The sequence below is a fragment of the Pyxicephalus adspersus genome, chromosome 4 (assembly GCF_032062135.1).
Source record: "Pyxicephalus adspersus chromosome 4, UCB_Pads_2.0, whole genome shotgun sequence".
Taxonomy (NCBI): domain Eukaryota; kingdom Metazoa; phylum Chordata; class Amphibia; order Anura; family Pyxicephalidae; genus Pyxicephalus; species Pyxicephalus adspersus.
Window position 1 is genome coordinate 25,403,130 of NC_092861.1, and position 19,728 is coordinate 25,422,857.

General features: G+C 36.2%; 1 protein-coding gene across 1 annotated transcript in view; it reads right to left on the reverse strand.

The window, feature by feature from the left end:
* The window catches only part of SNTG2 (syntrophin gamma 2), a 225,310-nt gene that overhangs the window by 49,725 nt on the left and 155,857 nt on the right, over window positions 1-19,728 (reverse strand). The window contains exons 9-10 of the mRNA XM_072410095.1: window positions 17,827-17,954; window positions 10,372-10,501 (exon numbers count right to left, since the gene is read on the reverse strand). Of these exons, the coding sequence (XP_072266196.1) occupies window positions 10,372-10,501; window positions 17,827-17,954 (258 nt within the window). The remainder of the gene's footprint in view (window positions 1-10,371; window positions 10,502-17,826; window positions 17,955-19,728) is intronic.

Consider the following 19,728-nt stretch of genomic DNA (forward strand, 5'->3'; position numbering starts at 1 on the left):
TAGAAAATAAATCTCTGTTGGTGTTGAGGAAAAACATTAAATTGATAGTCTATCTGTTCACCCTGCAGACTGACAATATGATACCCAAGGACAGCGTTAATGGTATCAACCTAGCTAAGACTACATACAGCTCCCCTAATCATTCCCACCCTATCTTTAATGCTCATTCTTTTAATTTTTTTCTTCTCCCCTGTTTGTAACTTTTTTTTTTTTTTGCTTAACCCCATCCTTTGTCTAGGTACTAACCGATTTCCTGAATTCCATTGAATTTCAGATTCCCACGCTCCCTGGGCTGTACTTATCATTGATAGGTACAGCCCAAGGAGCGTGAGAACCTGCGGTCACAGCTGATTGGAGGCACACGAGTGCTTCCAGTCAGCTGTGACTGCAGGCGAACTCCAAATAAACTCTCAATGGAGTTTCTCCATTGAGAGTTCATCTGCGTTCAGTTCCTATGGTCACTGGGCTGTTTTATCAATAAGTAAGTACAGCCCGCTAACCGTGGGAAGTACAGCCCAGTGACCGGAAAGTACAGCCCAGGGAGCGTGGGAACCTGTGGTCACAGCTGATTGGAGGCACGTGAGTGCTTCCAATCAGCTGTGACTGCAGGCGAACTGCAGATGAACTCTCATTGCCATTTCTGCATTGAGAGTTCATCTGAGTTCAGTTCCCACGGTCACCGGGCTGTACCTATTGATTGATAAGTACAGCCCGGGGAGAGTGGGATCCTGCGGTCACAGCTGTGCCTCCAATCAACTGTGACAGCAGGCGAACTCCAGATGAACTCTTAATGGAGATTCTCCATTGAGAGATCATCTGAGTTTGGCGAGAATACAACCTCGTGGCAAATCACAAAGCCGTTCTCCCTTACATGTTCTGTAAGCAAGAAAGGCCCTATTTGCTGCGAAATTAAACATTTTGCTCGCTCATCCTTACTAAGTAATATTAGATAAACTTCAAAGTGAAAATCCAAGAGATACATGGGATGGCATTGTATTTATAATGAGGGTTTGTGCTTGTCACCACTTTTCACCCTGCCCACCAGTAGATCCTTGCCTGCTCTGATTCATCCCTATTCGATGACCCCTTCAGATCCTTACTCTAATAAGCCTATGTAGTGCTGACTGAAGTGCACTGTGCGGTCTGATTGCACCGTTAAATATGCAACAAAATGTTTAATTCTATTATGTCCTATTGTGTCAGTCTGTACATTGCTGGTACTGATGATGTGGTCCATATTAATTATACTGTAACACAATACAATATACTGTAAAAAAATAAAAAATACTATAAAATTACAGGTACAGAGTATGTGCCTAACTGCTGTGCGCGATACCTGTCAATGAGGGATGTAATGTTTTGCTAAGGAATATCAGCCATGTCTGGTGAATGACTGCCTGTCACTGTTCGCTGGCTGTATTGACTGAGCTGTATTCTCTACCTGTCACTGACAAGTGTCTAGGGCTGTTTCCCATGGACTTCCATGGGATTTAAAATTATCTGTTGAATTACCCCAAACAAGGTCAATTCAGATGAATTGTTGGTGAATCCAGAAGCAAATTTGACTATCATTACCTAGGACCTTTGGGGGTATACAGTTTGTTATACTGGGTAGCACAGAACATTTACTACTATATACATACAATTACAACTATACATATCAAAGTTCATAAAAAAAACAAAAATTAGACAATCCTAGAAAGAATTAGTGAGCTACATTTACTACTTTTTACTACCTTTACTTATCAATGTCTTTTTTGTATATATTTAATATTGGACTTGACTTAATTTTTTGTTGCCCATTATGCTCCATAGGTTCAACAACATGTGCATGCAGAAATGGAACCAGCCATATACCGAACCTTTCTAGAATAATTCACCTATGTACTGACACAGCTATTCCATTGATGATATGGTGTATTAGGCTTCATGGGATGGAGCATAGTAGGTCCAACCAGTAGAGATCTGAATGAGCCCTACTATTTACAGAAAAAAAATGATCAATATAGAGCCTATTCTCTGTGTTCTACAAGAACAACTATAGCCCCAATGGTCATGGGCAAGACACCAGTTTTTCATGCAGCTTTTTAAAATGAAATAAGAATAGTAAATATATATGGGTGAAGGTTAGAATTATAATTGGTCTAATTTATTAAAGCTCACCAAGGCTGGAGAGAATACACTTTCATAAGCGAATTTGGGTGATGCAGCAAACCTGGAATGGATTTCTTTAAAGTCATTTCAATCCTGATCCCAGATCAATTCCAGGTTTGCTTGATCACACAGTTTCGCTGTTGAACGTGTATTCTCTCCAGCCTATTGATTCTGCTGAAGTATCAGATCTGTGAATACCTTTGTAATAACTTTTTTTTTCAGAGACAAAGAGATAGATACTTAAAACTAATGTAAATATTACAGTTCTATACATGGCTCTTGGTAAAAACATTTTTTATGTTAAAATGAAACTATTATATGCTGACATCAATTTAAATGCTCATATTAGAAGCTGTACATTTTATAAGCAGATATTTCTCTTTTATTTGGTTTATTGCAACATTAAAATTGTAATTCTAACATTTAGTATGATAAAACAAAAGAGTAATAGTAAATTTACAAAAAATTGTAGAGATATAAAGATAATTAAGGTATAGGGATGTAGTTACCTGGGAATAACCCCAAATTCTCTGTATAACTTTATCCTCTTCTAAGCTTTAATAATTTATGAAGGTATTCAAGCAAACTAAAAGGAGTCTAGCTAGGATTTAGGTTCATGTATTTATTGCAGCATTAAGGAAAGCTGTATTCTTTACTTTAAAGGGAAAAAAGAATATATCTTAGCTCAAGTGTCATAATAAAAATACTTCTTCAGATTCGTACTTAGGTAATCATCTTTTTTCATTACTTAAACTTTTATTTAGTGAATTTTAGTCTTTTTTGTGTTAGAAAATATATTGCAGAATTTAAATTTTACTTCCAAATGATGTTCTCATGAGTGTTTATTGTAAATATACAGTCTCTTGATGATATCACATTGCACCATAAAATTGGAATTTATTGTTCAGTGTACAAGTGAAATGCTTTTATTTGAATATCAATCATGGGAAACTGGAAAAAAAAGTTGCAGAGAAAGATCAAGTAACTGACTACTTATGATTTTCAAATGAAAAAATGAAAAAGCCCTGAAAACCCAAAGCATTCATGGAAAATCAGGCTAATAGGAAAAATTAATGAAGGCTTCCTTAAGACTACGCAGGATCATGGGTGATATGCTACAAAGAAATACGATTGTTATGTGCAATATGTGACACCTGGATGGCAGAAACCAAATGTAATTAACCCGCATGAAGGTCTGGAAGGCTTACAAAAGATATACAATTAGTATTGACTAAAATTCATTTTATAGAAAGAATTTAGACAAGCGTTACCAGAGAAATTTATCTACATTTCCAAACACAATGTTAACACATTGTTATGTCAAGTCAAAGTTATGAATATTTAGACGGCTGGGTAGTCTAGGCTGAAGTTAAGTTGGTAATATAAGGAAAAAAAACGTCTGTCAGAATTTACAGGGATTGAACATTTAAAACATTGGGCTCTATATATTACACCTCTCAAAGGCTAGAGAAGATAGACAATAATGGGTGATCCAGCAAACCTGGAATGGATCTGGTTCAGGAATAAACACATTTGTCAATTAATAGTTTTTTTTAAATCCATTTTAGGATTGCTGGAATACTCATCCATTTTCCCCAGTCTTGGAGATCTTTAATAAATCAGGCCCATTGAGTTTAAAAAATGTCTTTACATCTAGCATAATATAAAAGTAAAAGTAAAATGTCCTTTCCAAAAGTATATGTAATACACTTGTTTTAAGTAAAGTAGTGTTGGAAACATCTAGGAACACCATCAATTTTTCTTTTCACGTCCCAGGGGACCACAGCTGAAGATAACAACAGTTTCACAAATGTTAGGGGACATACCCTGCTAGATGTCAGTAGAACAGCTTTCCCCCATTTGATAATTTTTATCACCTTATGTTTCTGTAACGACTTAAAAATGTTGGATTTTACATTAATTTTTGAATCAGAGCTAACAGCAGAGGTAAGTAAGATATAAAGGAAGTGATACTCTCCCTAGAGAAGAAAACAGAAAAACAAAATCTCAACTAGAAACTACCCAGTAGTGAACATACAGCGGACCAATAGTGGGGCCCTGTGCAGAACTGACTTGGCCCCCTGTGTGGGGTGCCCAGTAGTTGAGGAAGATGCAGAACCTTCATGCAGCAGCACAAATTGCACCGCTTCATGTCTGCCCCTGCCGCTATCCAAACATTGGTTTTAAGTTCAATTTCATGGCTTCAATAGCCTTTACGGCTGCAAAGACAAAGCTTTCTGACATTATATAATAAAGAGAATAAAAACATAGAAGATACCCAGTGAGTTTGCCCTTTTAGGGAAGGAGGAGGTTAAATGTTTGCTTAAGACAAACAGAGCTACATTTGTCCCAAATGTAAATATTTATTTTACCTACTATTGACTAACTGACTTTCATTCTTTTTACTCAATATTGAAGACATGATATAGAGAACACCCATGACTGCCATTACCCTTTGTTACCAATAACATACAGAATCAGTTAAGTATCCAAGTAATTATTTCTTTTATAGTCAGAAAACCTCAAAGCAACCCAGAATTGAAAGGAGCACAATACCATACTATGAAACCTTTCATAGTATTCTGGATAATATATTTATGTCATTTCAAAATGTATTTTATTTAGAACTGTGGGCACTGTACAGAAGCTTTTTGTTTTTTTGACATCTTAGGTTCATCTTTGGCCCTTGAAGGCACAATAGCACAGCTTAACTTTATACATTGTCCCAAATTCTAGTAATACACTCCATTAAATACCCATCTGTTTTTGTTTGTTCTTAGAAAATAAGTATTAATCCATCACTATTTCTTAAAATCTTTTGATCATTTCTGGCACAGAGTTTTCACTGTCATTCCGTATCAGTTTATTGATCATTCCGTTACCCACTGACATAATGTATTTCTGTAATATCTGAATATATACCACTCTTAGTGTTTATTGGTATTTTTATGTTTATAATATTCATTGGGCCAGCAGCTGACCAGGAGCCACAAATACAGAGTACAGAAATTACCAGGGAAATCCAGAAAACAAGCCGAAGTCAAACACAGGAGATCAGTTCACCAAACGAGGTACAAAGGAAAGGGCACAAGCAGAGTCGGGGTCACAGGCAAAGGTCGGTCCAGGCTGAGTTCAAGCGGAATGTCAGCAACAGGCAAAGGTCAGCAACAGAAAAATACTCAAGAATCTCTCCAGCACAAATAAGCCCAGCTAATGTTATAACAAGGAAGCAGATAGGCTATAAAGTCCCAGCAGCCAATGCGATTGCTCAGGAACCACTCTGTGAATCAGCTCCACACAGCTCCAACTCCATTCAGCTGTGCAGCCTCAGTGCAGAGGATGCCGAAAGGAAAAACCCAGCTAAAGGGAAACAGGGATGCTGCAACTCTCAGAGCACTAATTCTAAAACCCCTGTGCTACTTCAAGTTAAGCCACCAGAGGGAATAGGCCACGTGCACCCTTCTGCGGTGAGGCATTACCTGGGATTGTGGGGCCAAAGAGTGCCTCCTAACAGTCCATATTTCTTGATCTGATCGTTTTACTTATATGATGGTTTGCCGGAGAGATATCCACAACATAGTTCCTAAGTACAACAAAGTTTAATGCAGCCGCCTATTACATTCAGCTTCTATAGAGAAAGAAGTATCAAGATGTAGGGTTTGGTCCAGGTAATCAAGAGCTGGCAGCCAATGTAATATCAGGAGTTATGTGACTTAAATCTGGAATTGTGTTTTTTTCCTGCTTTTTTATGTGTCTGACACATAAAACTCAGGAATGACTACTTTTCAGATTTAAGTAACACTGTTGTGTCCTTTTGGTAATTTTGGGTTACAGGAAGAAACCATAGGGTCCAGTGGAGGACCATATGCTCAAAAGGTCTGGTTGAAAGTGGTGATCCTGCAGTAGGCCCCTTACCACATCACCAGCAGACCGTGAGGGCAACAGAAGTATACAAGTATCTAACTCATTCTCTGCAGAAATACATTTAATTTAGGTTTTAGTTTTTATGCCAGAGTCAAGTAAGTGACATCACTTCCCTGGAAATATGTCTATAAAATTTTTATGTTTTTTTTTTTTCAATATTTTTCAATCATAAGCAACAACTCATCAATGTTGGGAAGAACATAGTGAAAAGGAAGGTGACCTACTATGTATTCATTTTTTTTTTATTTTTTTGGTATAAAAAAAATATTATTTAAGAACAGGACATTTTATAAGACATCTCATGAAGTTTAAGAAATTTGCGACTCTGCAAAATCTGTAAAAAAATCTTTATGCATGCAAATTTATACAGTCTTTAATTTGTTTCATATTTGCACTGTAGCAGTTTTATTGCACACTATCTACACTTTTATGAAGGAATATATTTTCCCTATAAAGCAAGTCTATACTTTTCTTTTAAATGCTTTACACAAATTGCTGTACATAAATTCTTCTTCTGACAGGCTGTTCTGTATGGTTGCAACTAAATTTTGATACAATAATTTATTAACTAATCTCAGAATAAAAAGATAAAATGGGAAGCATTAGAAATCAGTCTTTAAAATTTAGACAATAAACATGTAAGAGTTGTGAGGCATTGGCTGTCAGGGTAGTGGATAGTGGAGATGTTTTATACAGTAAGTTTCTCACCTACACATTGTTATGTGCTCCTTGATTTTCATCTGTTAAAGAGAAAACAAACTTTTTTTTAGATTTGGTTTGGGTTCTGCAGCTCAGAGGTTTTGTAGCTTTTGGAAAGAATAAAGCCCATATTCCTAGGTCCATATTCCAGGCCTTATTTTCTCAGCTGTACACGGGCCTTTTTTGTATATGATTTACCTAGGGTCAAAAGCTTTCTGTTTTGCTTTCTATGTCAGCCTGCCACTTTGGGAAAAGCTCACTCCCCATAAATTCCTAAAAAGTTTGGTGTAATGTCATGTGTTTTGAAAAACATATTAGGGAACACTACAAAAGGAACTGATATAGGCTAAGTTTGTCACTGATATGAGCAGATGCTTTGTTTGTTTTATGCTATGGAAGTGTGAATAAAGTCTTGACATGTGTGCGAAGAAAAACATATATGATATTGTTAGGTTTCATTTGTTTAGACGAATGAGGTGCCGATTCATAGCCAGAGAACACCTCCGAACACCCAGCTTTTTCCTTCAATATCATAACTATATATAGAGCCAGTACACACATCTGGACCAACTACTACCTAGGTCCATAACCTATATTCTTGGAAGCAAACTTCTTTCAATAATCCTCTCCCTCTCCATTATGAGCTAAAAAAAATCATTTAGATCCTTTCACCACCATCCAACCATCGCACATATCTTTTTAACTCTATTGTTGCTTTCATTCTTCACACTCACCACTCACCTGAAAACCAACTAACAATATAAGTCCCCAACCAATCCCCTGAATAATCTAGGTGGTGAAACATGTTGGGAAAAGGGACAATACCATACAAGACTTTAGAGAATATTGTATAATTGGTATAGTAATACATGTTTATCATGATGTTCTAAGCACAGCTGACCTATGTATCGCACAGGATATTAATCATTATCCATGAATTAGTAAAGCACTTTGAACCTAAGTAATGCCACAAAAAAGCCTCTTCTTCTTCTCTTTCGTCCGCTATCAAATATGATGTTCTAGGCTTCGCAACCATATGAACCCTAACCCCTTAGGTATTCATTATCTAGCTCCTTCCAATGAGTTTCAAATAAAATGTTCAATTATATCCCTGCTAATAAAGCTTTGTGGAAGTTGTTTTGGGGCTGACTCACACTAGCCTTTTGAACTGTCTTTAAACTAGTTCAGTAACCCCCCTTAGATAAGACTGCAAATACCTACAGCAGATTTTAGCACCCTGATTTTGCCTGGATACCAAGCTGCTCTGAATTGGCAAATCTATAACACTTTCATTATATCAAAACTTGTCAACTCATTCCTGACCTATCATACATTCTATCATACATTCCTTATGGTCCATATTTATAAGGGATGGCCTAACTGGCCAATATAAGTGGTCAGATGCCTAAAAACATTGATGTTTAAAAAAATGACAAAAATAAAAATGATGAAAAAACAGATGCTTAAAAAGTTTGATTGGATTAGTTTCAGATCAATGCAATTTGCTGGAAATGTGCATAAAAGGTAAATTTTCTGCATGATATTGACCTACCAGCCAACAGGAATGACAGGGAGGTAGAAGTAGAACAATATTGGATACCACAAGAAGGTTTAATTTTTAACATACCAGAGGGACTTTAAATAGAATCTTCACTTTTAGCTGTGGACCACTTTTAGATATAAAACAAAACTATGCCAGATTGCTCTGAAAAAAAATAGCGTGCCATGTTGTAATGCATTGTTTTAGAATTATATAGGTCTCAGCAGTAAATGTGCTATTAAGGGGAGATTTCAGTCTAAATAAATATCATACATGACTTTGACTCCTTTAATAACACAGAGGACACATCTGTGCATAAGATATGTATATGCAAATGCATCTGCAGTTGAAAGCAGAAATAAAAGTTCCAAGAGAAAGAAATAGGCACAGCAAAAGACAAAAGCAAATTCTACATATTATTTTGGCTGCAATTCCCCTTTTAAAAGAATGAAATGCCAGAAATGCAGTTTAACAGTCAGCTATTTTTCACTCTTCCTTCAATCTGAGTAAGAGAGTATGTTCCGACAACAGATTTCTGCACACCATTTACCAGGCGTCCCTTGGTTGGTGCAATGTCATTATACACAGTAGCCATGTAATCAATTTGTATCTGTAAATTGAGGGATAGTCCTTGGACTTAGTATGGTGTGGGAGATCCTAGCTGTGTTCCATCTGTTACATATGAGGCTCTATATAGCATTTCTCAGCTAGTCTTGAAATGTGTTGTGCACATGCTATCATTATTTTGCCAGAGATTAATGATCGCCACTGTTTAAAAATCAAGCTTACCCCTTTTCTGTCAAGCTGCCAGAAAGTGGAACAATACAATCATGTTTGACATCTAACCTATTTAAAAAGAGATTTCTACTTAAAGTGGAATAATCTCACAGGAGGTATATCAGTGAACATGCCAATACATCCTGTTGGTTTTCCTGTGTATCCTGAAAAGAATTTGATTATTATTTGCGTGCTGTTATTTATTTTTCTTATTTTTACGACCAGAACCAGCGTCTGCACATTTGACAGCTGGTAGCAGTGAGCAGTACTAGTATCACTCTGTATTCCCTATTCATTACTTATGGGGACTGCCACAGGTGAACACAACATATAGCGTCTCCCTATGTGGCAGCGTTTCCTGGCATGAAGAAGCACTAAATGCACCGCAACCTCACCGGTGAGAAATAGCTCAATATTTTTTTTTAATCCGGTTATACATTAATAAAAACCTTGGTAAAGAGAAAAAGTGGCATGTATGAAAATGGTTTCCATGCCACCAGCCACCTCCCAGCTAGTTTTTGACCAAATGCTTTGTAAATGGTGATTTTAAATAGAGCGACCCTAAGCGATGGTGGCCAACAGTAACACTGTTGCCATGTACTCAGTAACTGGCCAGGCACTGGGTTTCTAGTATAAATATTAGGCAGCCTTTCCATTGGTAGCACTGAGCCTAGCAACTTCCAAACAATGGGAACCATGGTCATTATTTATAGATACCCACCTTCTGGCCAGTTACTATGTAGGGTTCCCAAACTGCAATTAGGCAAGTTCACCCACTGTTCCCCCACCATTACCAGGTACTAGTTCAGCATGTTAAATAACCCTCAACTTTAGCTATTTGTCAATTGCAAGAATAGTAGCTAAAGGACTAATGCAGCCTTTTGCAACCTTGAAAAATACTTTCCTAGGAACCCCCACTGTAAATACTAAACCCACAGTAGATTAGTGTTGTGGTCAATAAGAAGAATGCCTCTTACATTGCCATTGTCACCCATACAGATGGCCAAAAAAATCAATAAAAGAGAACTCAGAGGTACTAATTGCTTTTGGCCCTAGGGACTCCTAGCAATCTCCGAAGGATCCCTAGGGTTCCACAGAACCCTGGTAGAGAATTAACCAATTAGTTTTTCTAATTGGTTACATTTTGGTGTTTACGTCATTTAGTGCTTTAAAATAACATTTTACTTTTGAATAAGAAACATTTTAGATTTTATAGATCCAAAACCCAAACTTCTTTTTTTTTCTAGACCCATATTAGTGATTTGAACAGAACTTACATGTTGTAATAACAGATCATTAATGTTTGTTGATATTGCTCGTAGCCAGTCTGCGCTGTCATGTGCTGATTGAAGCTGTAGTGTTCCCGAGCTTACACCATCCTGTGCCAGCAATTCAAACGAATTAGGTCTGTGGTAGACATGTATCAACAAAATATTAATATAATGATGGCTGCAAAAATATACTATTGATAAAAATAACAATTACATAGTCCATTACTCCTCTTATCAATAAACTTTATATTAATTCATGATTTAACTTTATTGGCAGATGTCTCATTAGAAACAAACAAAGATCAATGCATGGCACATGGTGAATGCAGATGAGGATTACATTGATGAAAATGGCAAATTTTCTACAACGTTTTCATAATACTATGGAATGAAAATAAAAAGAGTCACAAGGAAATGAGCACATTTATTTTTACTGGATCTTTACAGATTGCCAGGTAACACTAGACATAGTTAGTTAGTTAATAGGCTGCCTAAATGAATCACCTAAAGTTCTAAACACTTAGTAAATCTGTCATAAATAAAGTAATGGTATGAGAAGTGAAGTCTTAAAATGGTGAGAATATTTTATGACACAAATTGTTACATTGTAACGATACAACTGAATCACACATTGGCAAAATTTGTATCAAACAGTACCAAAGTACTGACATTATAGGATTCTATTGGTAAGATAAACCTTGAAGAAATGCTTTTTATATTTTCCTATGTGGGGTTCCTCCACATTTCTCCCCCTCACCATTTTAAACATTCTGGAATCACAAAGGTTCCGATAACCTTGCTGCATATATATGGTAAATCTAATTCTATTGGCTTTTCAAAAGGTAAATTCCAAGTCATCCTAGTCATCAGAAACAACAATATAAAAGTAGGGCAATTGTACATCCAATAAAGACCACAGTAAGAAACACATATATATAAAATATATATATATATGGGGGTGTGCAAACAGGGGGTGGGAATACCTGGGATACCATGTAGTGTGGGGGATCGGTGGATACACAGAGTTTTTCAAACTCTGTCAGGGGTCTGTGCAGATTGGGAGAAGCATGCAAGAGCTTACAATAAGAGTTTAGTTTGTGTCTGAGCAACCAATAAACTACCAATAGGGTACAAGAGCAGGGGGGTAGGAAGGTGACCCCCCCACAGGGTCAAAGAAGTGTTTGGCATGAGGCCAGAATCAGGGAGACTGAGATATCGATTGGGAATGCAGGACTGTCCAACAGAGGTGTAAGTGGGCCAGTATATGTAGTAAGATGAACACAATCTGTGACAGTTGACCATGTTTTTAAAGTAGCCCTGGTGAGGGGGACATGTCCATCTTCCTGGGCAACGCCAGCTTCAGAGCCCATGGGAGGAACCACAAATCTAGTGAAGATGAAGATTGTTCTGCTAAGGTTGACAGTTTGTATTTGAGAGTTTTATGCTAGTCTACTGTACATGCCAACATCACTGCCTTGTAGTATAGTTCAAAACTTGGAAAGAATTTAGGTCTCGGGCGACCTTCACAAACCAAAACAAAATGTATCAGAAGAGACTGCAAGGTTTGGAAGGCTATGGGGATAGTTTAAAAGATACATAAGAATTTGGGAAGGGTGTCCATCTTCAAAACTGACATTCTACCAAACCATGAGATCGCCCTGAGCTTGCAATTTTCAAGATCTCTAGATAGTCTAGTAAGTAGTGGGACGTAGTTAGGAGAGTAGAGTAAGCTGAGATCTGCTAGGATCTCAGTGCCTAGGTATGTAATGGAGATAATATTCCATTGAAATAAAAAATTCCTTTTAAGTGTTGTGACCAAGTGTGGTGAGAGGGTCACATTCAAGGCTTCCGTTTTAGAATAGTTCACTTAAGTTACTAAAACGACCAAATCGTTGAAATTATGAAAGTAAGGAGGTTAAACTATTACCCGGTTGTGTAAGGTATAGTAAAAGATCATCTGCGTAGAGGGCCAAATTGTGGTAGTGACATTGTGTCTGAACACCGTGTATGGAGGGGTTGTTACGAATGACGACTCCTAGGTGTTCTATCATCAAGTCAAAGAGTAAAGGCGAGAGTGAGCAACCCTGCCTTGTGCCGTTGAATATAGAAAAGTGTTCTGACAAAGTCCCATTAACCAGCACTCCAGCAGCTGGGGTAGAGTAAAGTGTCATGATCTTACTCCTGAGCATAGGGCCCATGCCCAACTGCTGCAGAGTCATGTCTAGGAACTGGCAATCAACCCTGTCAAATGCCTTCTCAGCATCAATGGAAAGCAGGCACAGCGGCAATTGATGCTTTTGTGCAAAAGAGATGGATGATTCGAGTTGTGTTGTCTCTTGCCTCTTTTTCCGGAACAAATCTCACTTCACCATGTAGAAGGGAGGGAAGTAAGGGTGTCTAGTGGCGAGAATCTTGATGTATAACTTATTGTCAACATTATGCAAGGAAATAGGCCTTGCCACAGAGAGATAGATCCTTTCCCGGATTACTGGAATAGTAGCTAACAGCATAATGGAGGGGATGGGGTGTGATTCATCTAGGGAATCTTGCTGCATTTAAAGCAATGGTTAAAGAACTAAACTCCTCTTTAAACAGAACTGCATTATTATTTAATTTAAACCTTTGTTATGAATAATCTGAGGTGGTAATTGTTAATTTACTGTCTGTCATTTTTTACATTGGTCTCCAGTACCTCAATCTGTTGCACTTGGAAAAGCATTGAGCCGAACTGGCAATATTGATGCAAAAATGATAGTTTGGTAAAAGAGGTTTACATTAATACCTTAAAATGGAACTGATCACATCAGTTCTTCAATCTAGATCAAATCTTAGCATAAGGCACAATAAAACACTGGATAAGACATTCAAATAGAATAGACTGGGTACATAATTTGTATAGGTAATATAACCCTGCAGGCAGAGATGATTAATATGAGATCAAGGATGCAGTACTCTATATGCACAACATAATTTTAAACTGAGGATATGAAATATTTTCTATAGGAAAGAACTGGACACAACTTGACTTTGATATGATAAAAAACAAATATCTTCCAGAATAACTCCTTTTACCGCAAATACAAAGAGTGTTTTGTTTTCAGCATTTTAGGGTAATTTTTAAAAGTTGACCTATCATGAAATTTTTAACATCATATAAAAGGTTGGCTAACCCTTTATATAATGTAAAAATCTTTTGTTAATTACTTTTTTTAGGGAAGGATCCCTCTCCTTCTTTTGTTGCGGCAGTAAAGACTGAATAGGATCCCACAGCCTCCAGGGATACATACATCATGTGTCTCAAGAGGATTTAAGCCGTCCCTTCTGCGCATGCCCAATCTCTGACATGTGCAGAAGGGGCTTTCCAACAAAAAAAAAGTGCCGATCTCATGCATGTGTGATTTACATTTTTGTTTTACATTTTAAGGAGGAAACATCACCCAGTCTCATGCCTGTGTAGTGTGAGATTGGGCAAAGTTAGAAGAACCCAGAAGACTCCAGAAGATGGGGCAGAATGAATGGGGCCAATGATATCGGAATGCAGAGGGATTGTGGGCTCTGTGAAAGTAAAGATAAGTGGGTAAGTGTAATTTTTTGTGAAAGTTCCATTTTAAGTGGTAGGTATTATTGTAGATCCCTTTTACCAAACTATCATTTTTGATGTGACATTCACATTTTCATTTATTTGCTGTTCTATAATTTTTGTATTTCATAATTAAATTTGTAATTGCTCCATATAGTGGTAATGAGATAACAACCTTACTTTGTGTGTCTTGAGATTACTCAGCTTTAATGAAAGTATATTATTTTTAGTCACATTAGACCTGACTCATTGACATGCACTGAACGAGTTGTTCTGCAATACTGCTAAGCCAAAAATGGAGCCTGCACATGTAATGAAATAATGGTGGTTGATTTACTAGTAAGTAATATAGGCTGTTCACTTAGAAAAAGTGGATTACTACTCTGCAAGAAAATATTAATTTAGTTTAGCTTTAGCTGAGTAGATAAAAAGTAATTAGGATTATAGTTTTCCTTAGATTCCAATACCATAGTTTTCTTTGGAAATAAACCTTTTTCATAGTTTACAGAGCTCCACATATTGCTTATAGTAGTAAATGCACTAGGGGATTAAAGAGGTTGAAAATCTTCCCTTTAAAAATTATGTTATTATTAATTTATATTATTCAATTAAATGAAAAGCAGATTCAAGCATGCAATATGGTGGCTCTGACTTTATGGATTTTAATATTTGGAATAATTTTAGCTCAGGTATATATTTTTGGAGCTGTTTCAACTAATTTTATCTATGGATACAGTGATTTCAAAATTTATATAATAGTATTTTTTTTCTGCTTTCTATATATAATGTGTATTAAAATAACTTGTAGATGATGGCAACGTAATGCTTGTAGAAGGATTTATATCCTTCCCGGAGGTCAGATGGTTTAACTATCTGGTACCCTCATTGCTCATGGTATACTGTTAATGCCATTTCCAAAGTGCGAATGGTTTAAATTGATGTCCTAGTTTATCACATGTAATTATCAGATCTTTTGGCCAACTATTTTGGAAGCTGAAATCCGAAGGAATGTTTAAACCCAGCATTGCTATAGGGCTTACCTCACAATACAAAGGTTGATGTTTTTTTCTTTTTTGTCCTGGGTACTTGTACTTCACTATCTTCCATCCCTCACTCCCACAAGCCTCTCTGTGCACTCCAATTTCATCAGATACAATGCAAGACCAATATTCCTGCATTGGTCACCAAATGCCTACCTATAATGTAGACCACTGGAGGAAGGCTGGAGAGGGGGGATACAATAATTAAAAGTCATTTTTTATGGTACCCTAGGAAAAACTAGCATTTACCCTTGAAGTTTAAGAGAACCCCTACTGCAAGGGCAGTTTTAACATTTCCTTAAAAATAGCTTCAAATACTAAATGTAATAAATGGAAATGGAAATAGAAATAGCAATTTTTATTAATGACACAAAAACTGGTAGAATGTAATTTAGGTAAGGATGTTAGAACAGTTTCCCTTTTCCTCATTTTCATAACAGATGTTCTGAAATTACCAGAACTGGCCAGAGCTCATAGGATCAACAATTATTTTTTACAAATTATTAAACTCTTTTAGTTGTATATTTTGGAGAAATAGATGTTTATTCTTAGTGTTTGCATATACAGAGTCGTTCGGATATTCAATTTGTTTACTTTTGGAATCTTATAATACACTCCATTCTGTTCAGACTATATTGCAGACAACCTAACATAACGATTTGAGACCAATATTGTGTGACCTATTCAAATAATTATGTAAACTTTTTTATATTTTAATACATTATTTTTTTAATACATTATTATTTTAATACATAATTTTATAAAAATAAATGTGTTTGTAAATAATACAACACATTTTGACAGCTGCATTACCTATGTGGGTTAAAATTCTAATTTATTCAAATCATTTCCCACACTATTTTATTTGTGCCATTACCCTTGATGCCATTATTAAATAACAGCACCGTAGAAATGCAGTGCACTTTGCATTTAAAATTAGCTCAGCAAATAGTCTTTAAGTTAACTAAGATAAATTAGAACATCATTATAAATTAATTACAACGTTGGAAATAGCATTAGTAGTATAATATGAGGAATGATAGAACTACATTACTAAACCTTCTGACCTGAAACTCTTTCGATGTGAACTATAAGTTATGGACTTTTACAAGTTTTTTTTTATAGATATAACTTATAAAAATTTGATTTTTTTAAAGAACCTTTACTTGTTGCCTTTACTTGCCTTTGATTCATGTACAAAACCGCACCCAGCAAATCCTGCACTGTCTTGGCTTCCTTCTTTTTTCTGAAACTCACCGTTCCATCCAACACTGCAATATTCTTTCTTCTAGGTTCTTCCCAAGTCTTCCAGTTTTGCACTGCACAGGTGCAAGATTAGGTTGCATGTCTTCCTCCAATTGTAAAAAAAATGAGTGCCAATCTCACTGAGTATGCATAGATCAAGCACTCTTTTTTTACATTAGAGGAAGCCCCTGATGACGTATGTCCAATCTCCAAGGAGGAGGCTGTGGTATTTCCCTTCAATCTTTACTACCACAGCAGCATTTATGCATTTGGACTGCAGGGAGAGGGTTGCCTGCATTGGGTCACACCAACCCCCTGGGTCTTCTGGCAGGATCCATTAGTGACCACACATTTAAACGCACTTGGAATTCTGATGCTTGGGAAGTCAACCACATTCTTAATGGCTTTGTGCCTAATAGGTATATACATATACTCCTTCTATGTAAGGTGTTAATGTCAAAAAAATGACCTCATGTGTGTATATATGTGTGAGTGTGGTATCATATCTAAGTCTAACTGGAGCCTCACAAGATCATCAGTTCACAAGATATCACATCATGAGCAATAAGATACCAACAACTATGGGGCCTATAACAACAAGGTTCCAATTAACATATTTGTATTCTCTATATTTGAAATACAGCGGCTACTACTCCTACTGCTATGTAAATAATGTCAATTTTATAAAAATGGTGTCAGGTTTTCTTTACTGGTAATTTGGTCTTCATTTTCTTGAAACTTTATATATCAGTTACCAAAGTTAACTTGGAGGCAACACAAGTACAAATCGCCCAGTGACTTAATGGATAGCCTTACCAATACAACAAAATGCTACATTCATGCTGTTCTTAACAGCTAAGAAGCTTACTTAATATTGCCACTATGTCATTGCTAATATTTATTTTATATTTCTGTTTTGTGTAGATTTCTGTATCAGGTGTATGCAATATGACTGAACTGCTGTGACATACATAAAATATAATGATAACCATAAATTTGTTGCCTCACTGCAGTTGTTCATTAGGTTAAAGAAATTAAAGGGCACCCAAACTAAGATGAAGTTTTGTTTTGTATATATTGGCTGTACCTGTACAGTCCCATGAAAAACTTTTGTCATGAATTGCTCCTGAAAAAACGGAAACTTGGATTTATTCCTGTGCCTATAGCTGTGTAAATGTACTGTGAATCTAAGGTACTGCTGCCTTTGTCTGCTAGTCTCTGGATATTTGGTAAAGTCACTTCTGTGCTGCTCCGTGTTTTTGATGGAGTTTCTAATACGAGGAAGCATAACCCTATCGGTATAGAGGGCATGGTATGTGATGGGAAAAGGATCAGCTGCAAAAAGACCACAGCCAATATTAGTGCATATGTAAATCCACATGGCTATAAGAACAATATATAGCTATATGTTATACAATAACCAATGCATGCTTCAGCAAACAGTGAAAAATTGGAAAGGCGTGTGAAAAATAGATGTAAACATTATAATAATAACAAGATATGCACTCTTTGATAACACACTCTAATTTCCCTTTAAATAGTAAATATATCAAATAAATAACTGAACTGATTACTTGTACATAGAATAATGCAAACCTTAACTTCACAGTTGAAGCTTTGAAGCGTGAAATTCGAGCCATCAGTAATGGAATTGAAAGCTCATCAATCCATCTTTTCTCATATTTAGATTCTTTAACTGTTGGTGATGATGGAGAAGAGGGGGCCTAAGAAAGAGGAAAAAACACAAATAATATTTTTTAACATGCACCAATCTATTAAAAAGGCCAAGCTCCAGTTTAGTTTCTCAACACAATGCAAGAAGGTTCATGGAAATGAACATAATGTGGTTAAACTAATATTTTCTTAAGAATAAGTCAGCTTAAAGTCAAACTGGGGGTAAGTGATAGTCATTTATTCAGGGGTTTCAACCCAAGCAATGTCTGTGATAGAAATACACTTCTTACAGCAAACAGGACTTGTAATAGAAGAAAGGTGGTTGAAATGACAACCAAGGTTGGATCCATTTAGAATAACTGGAAACAGAACATGAGGTCATCTGTACTCCAAAATACAGGATTCATGCTTTATTGTAAAAGTTCAGGCAAAAGATGTTTGATAAAAGCCAATGTTTTAGGGACACACAGGGGTGGTTTCTCAGGAACATAGTGAGCATTATTCACTATGTCGCCTTGAGGAAGGGACCCTTTGTGAAACTTTGGCTTTTTATCGACATGTTTTCCCACTGCTTTTCCAAAAAGTAAAAGAAAAAAAATCCAAAACGTTTACAAAATTTACTAGGTAGAACACCATCCAACACTTTTGGTGGTTTAAAAAATGAATTCATATAGAGATGCCTGCCATTGGTAGAGTAATGTCCTATCCTAGGCAGGTAAGTTTTGTAAAATATTCTACCACTAGAAGGTATTATGATGTAACTAACCTTACCCCCGAATATATACTAACAGGATTTCTTATTAGAATAATATCTCTGAAAGTTATTTATTAAACTGTAAACTCATGGAATAGCTTGGAATTCGATTTGGAGACAATTTTTTCCCCTTCCCAGAATCTAAGAGTTTGGAGGACTGTCAGTTGACAAGGTGTTTCAAGATAACAGAAACTAACCTCTGATACAATTCCTTGTAATGTCTTTATATTCAATGACGTGCTGCTTGTGAAAATTTATTAGTTTATTATGTAGGATGTTTATGTATGGTAGTTCCTGTATGGCACAGACCTTTATCCTATGTAAGCCTTCATTTGGTTACAAATTGCAATGAATCATTTTATTACTCCTTATGCATGTTTAACTGTTTCTTTCTGTCATAATGTTTATTTTGTATACTATTCTTATAAACAAGCTTCACCGTGAGCAGATGTTTGAGATTCCTATTTAGAACAGACTATGGATTCTATTTATTTAACGGGGAATGTGACATCCCCTCAAACATTCCCTCGTAAGACTCAATTACTGCCACTGAAACACGTGGACCTGGAAGATTACTATGAGAAAATGGGTGAGGGAATGTATGGTTCCCTGTTTTATAAAAATAGAGCCCTGTGAGTGGAAATCCTGCTAAGACCTAGAGGCGTAGGCAGCAATGATAATTTGACAACTTACACTCACCTTACAAGAAAAGACTGTAACACATGTATTGGAGAGACAGGTCCCCTTTACACAGACACATGTGTGTAATGCCCCAGCCTTTAGAACCATCCCTTCATTATTATGTTATAAATTTATACTAATAAATATAGTTACTCCATTGCACACAAATAAAGAAATTACAATGAAACAAAAGAGTTCTTTCTATGTATAGAAAATAAAAAAAAAAATAATAATAATAAAAAAAATACAAAAATAAAATATATTTATTGTAGGACACTGAAGCTGGACTGAAATCTGATGTATGAAGTAGCTGAGTCAGAGAAAGGCCAATTCTCCTTTCCCACACATGCAAGAGGCCAGTGGTCCCCAACCTTTTCCGACCTACGAAC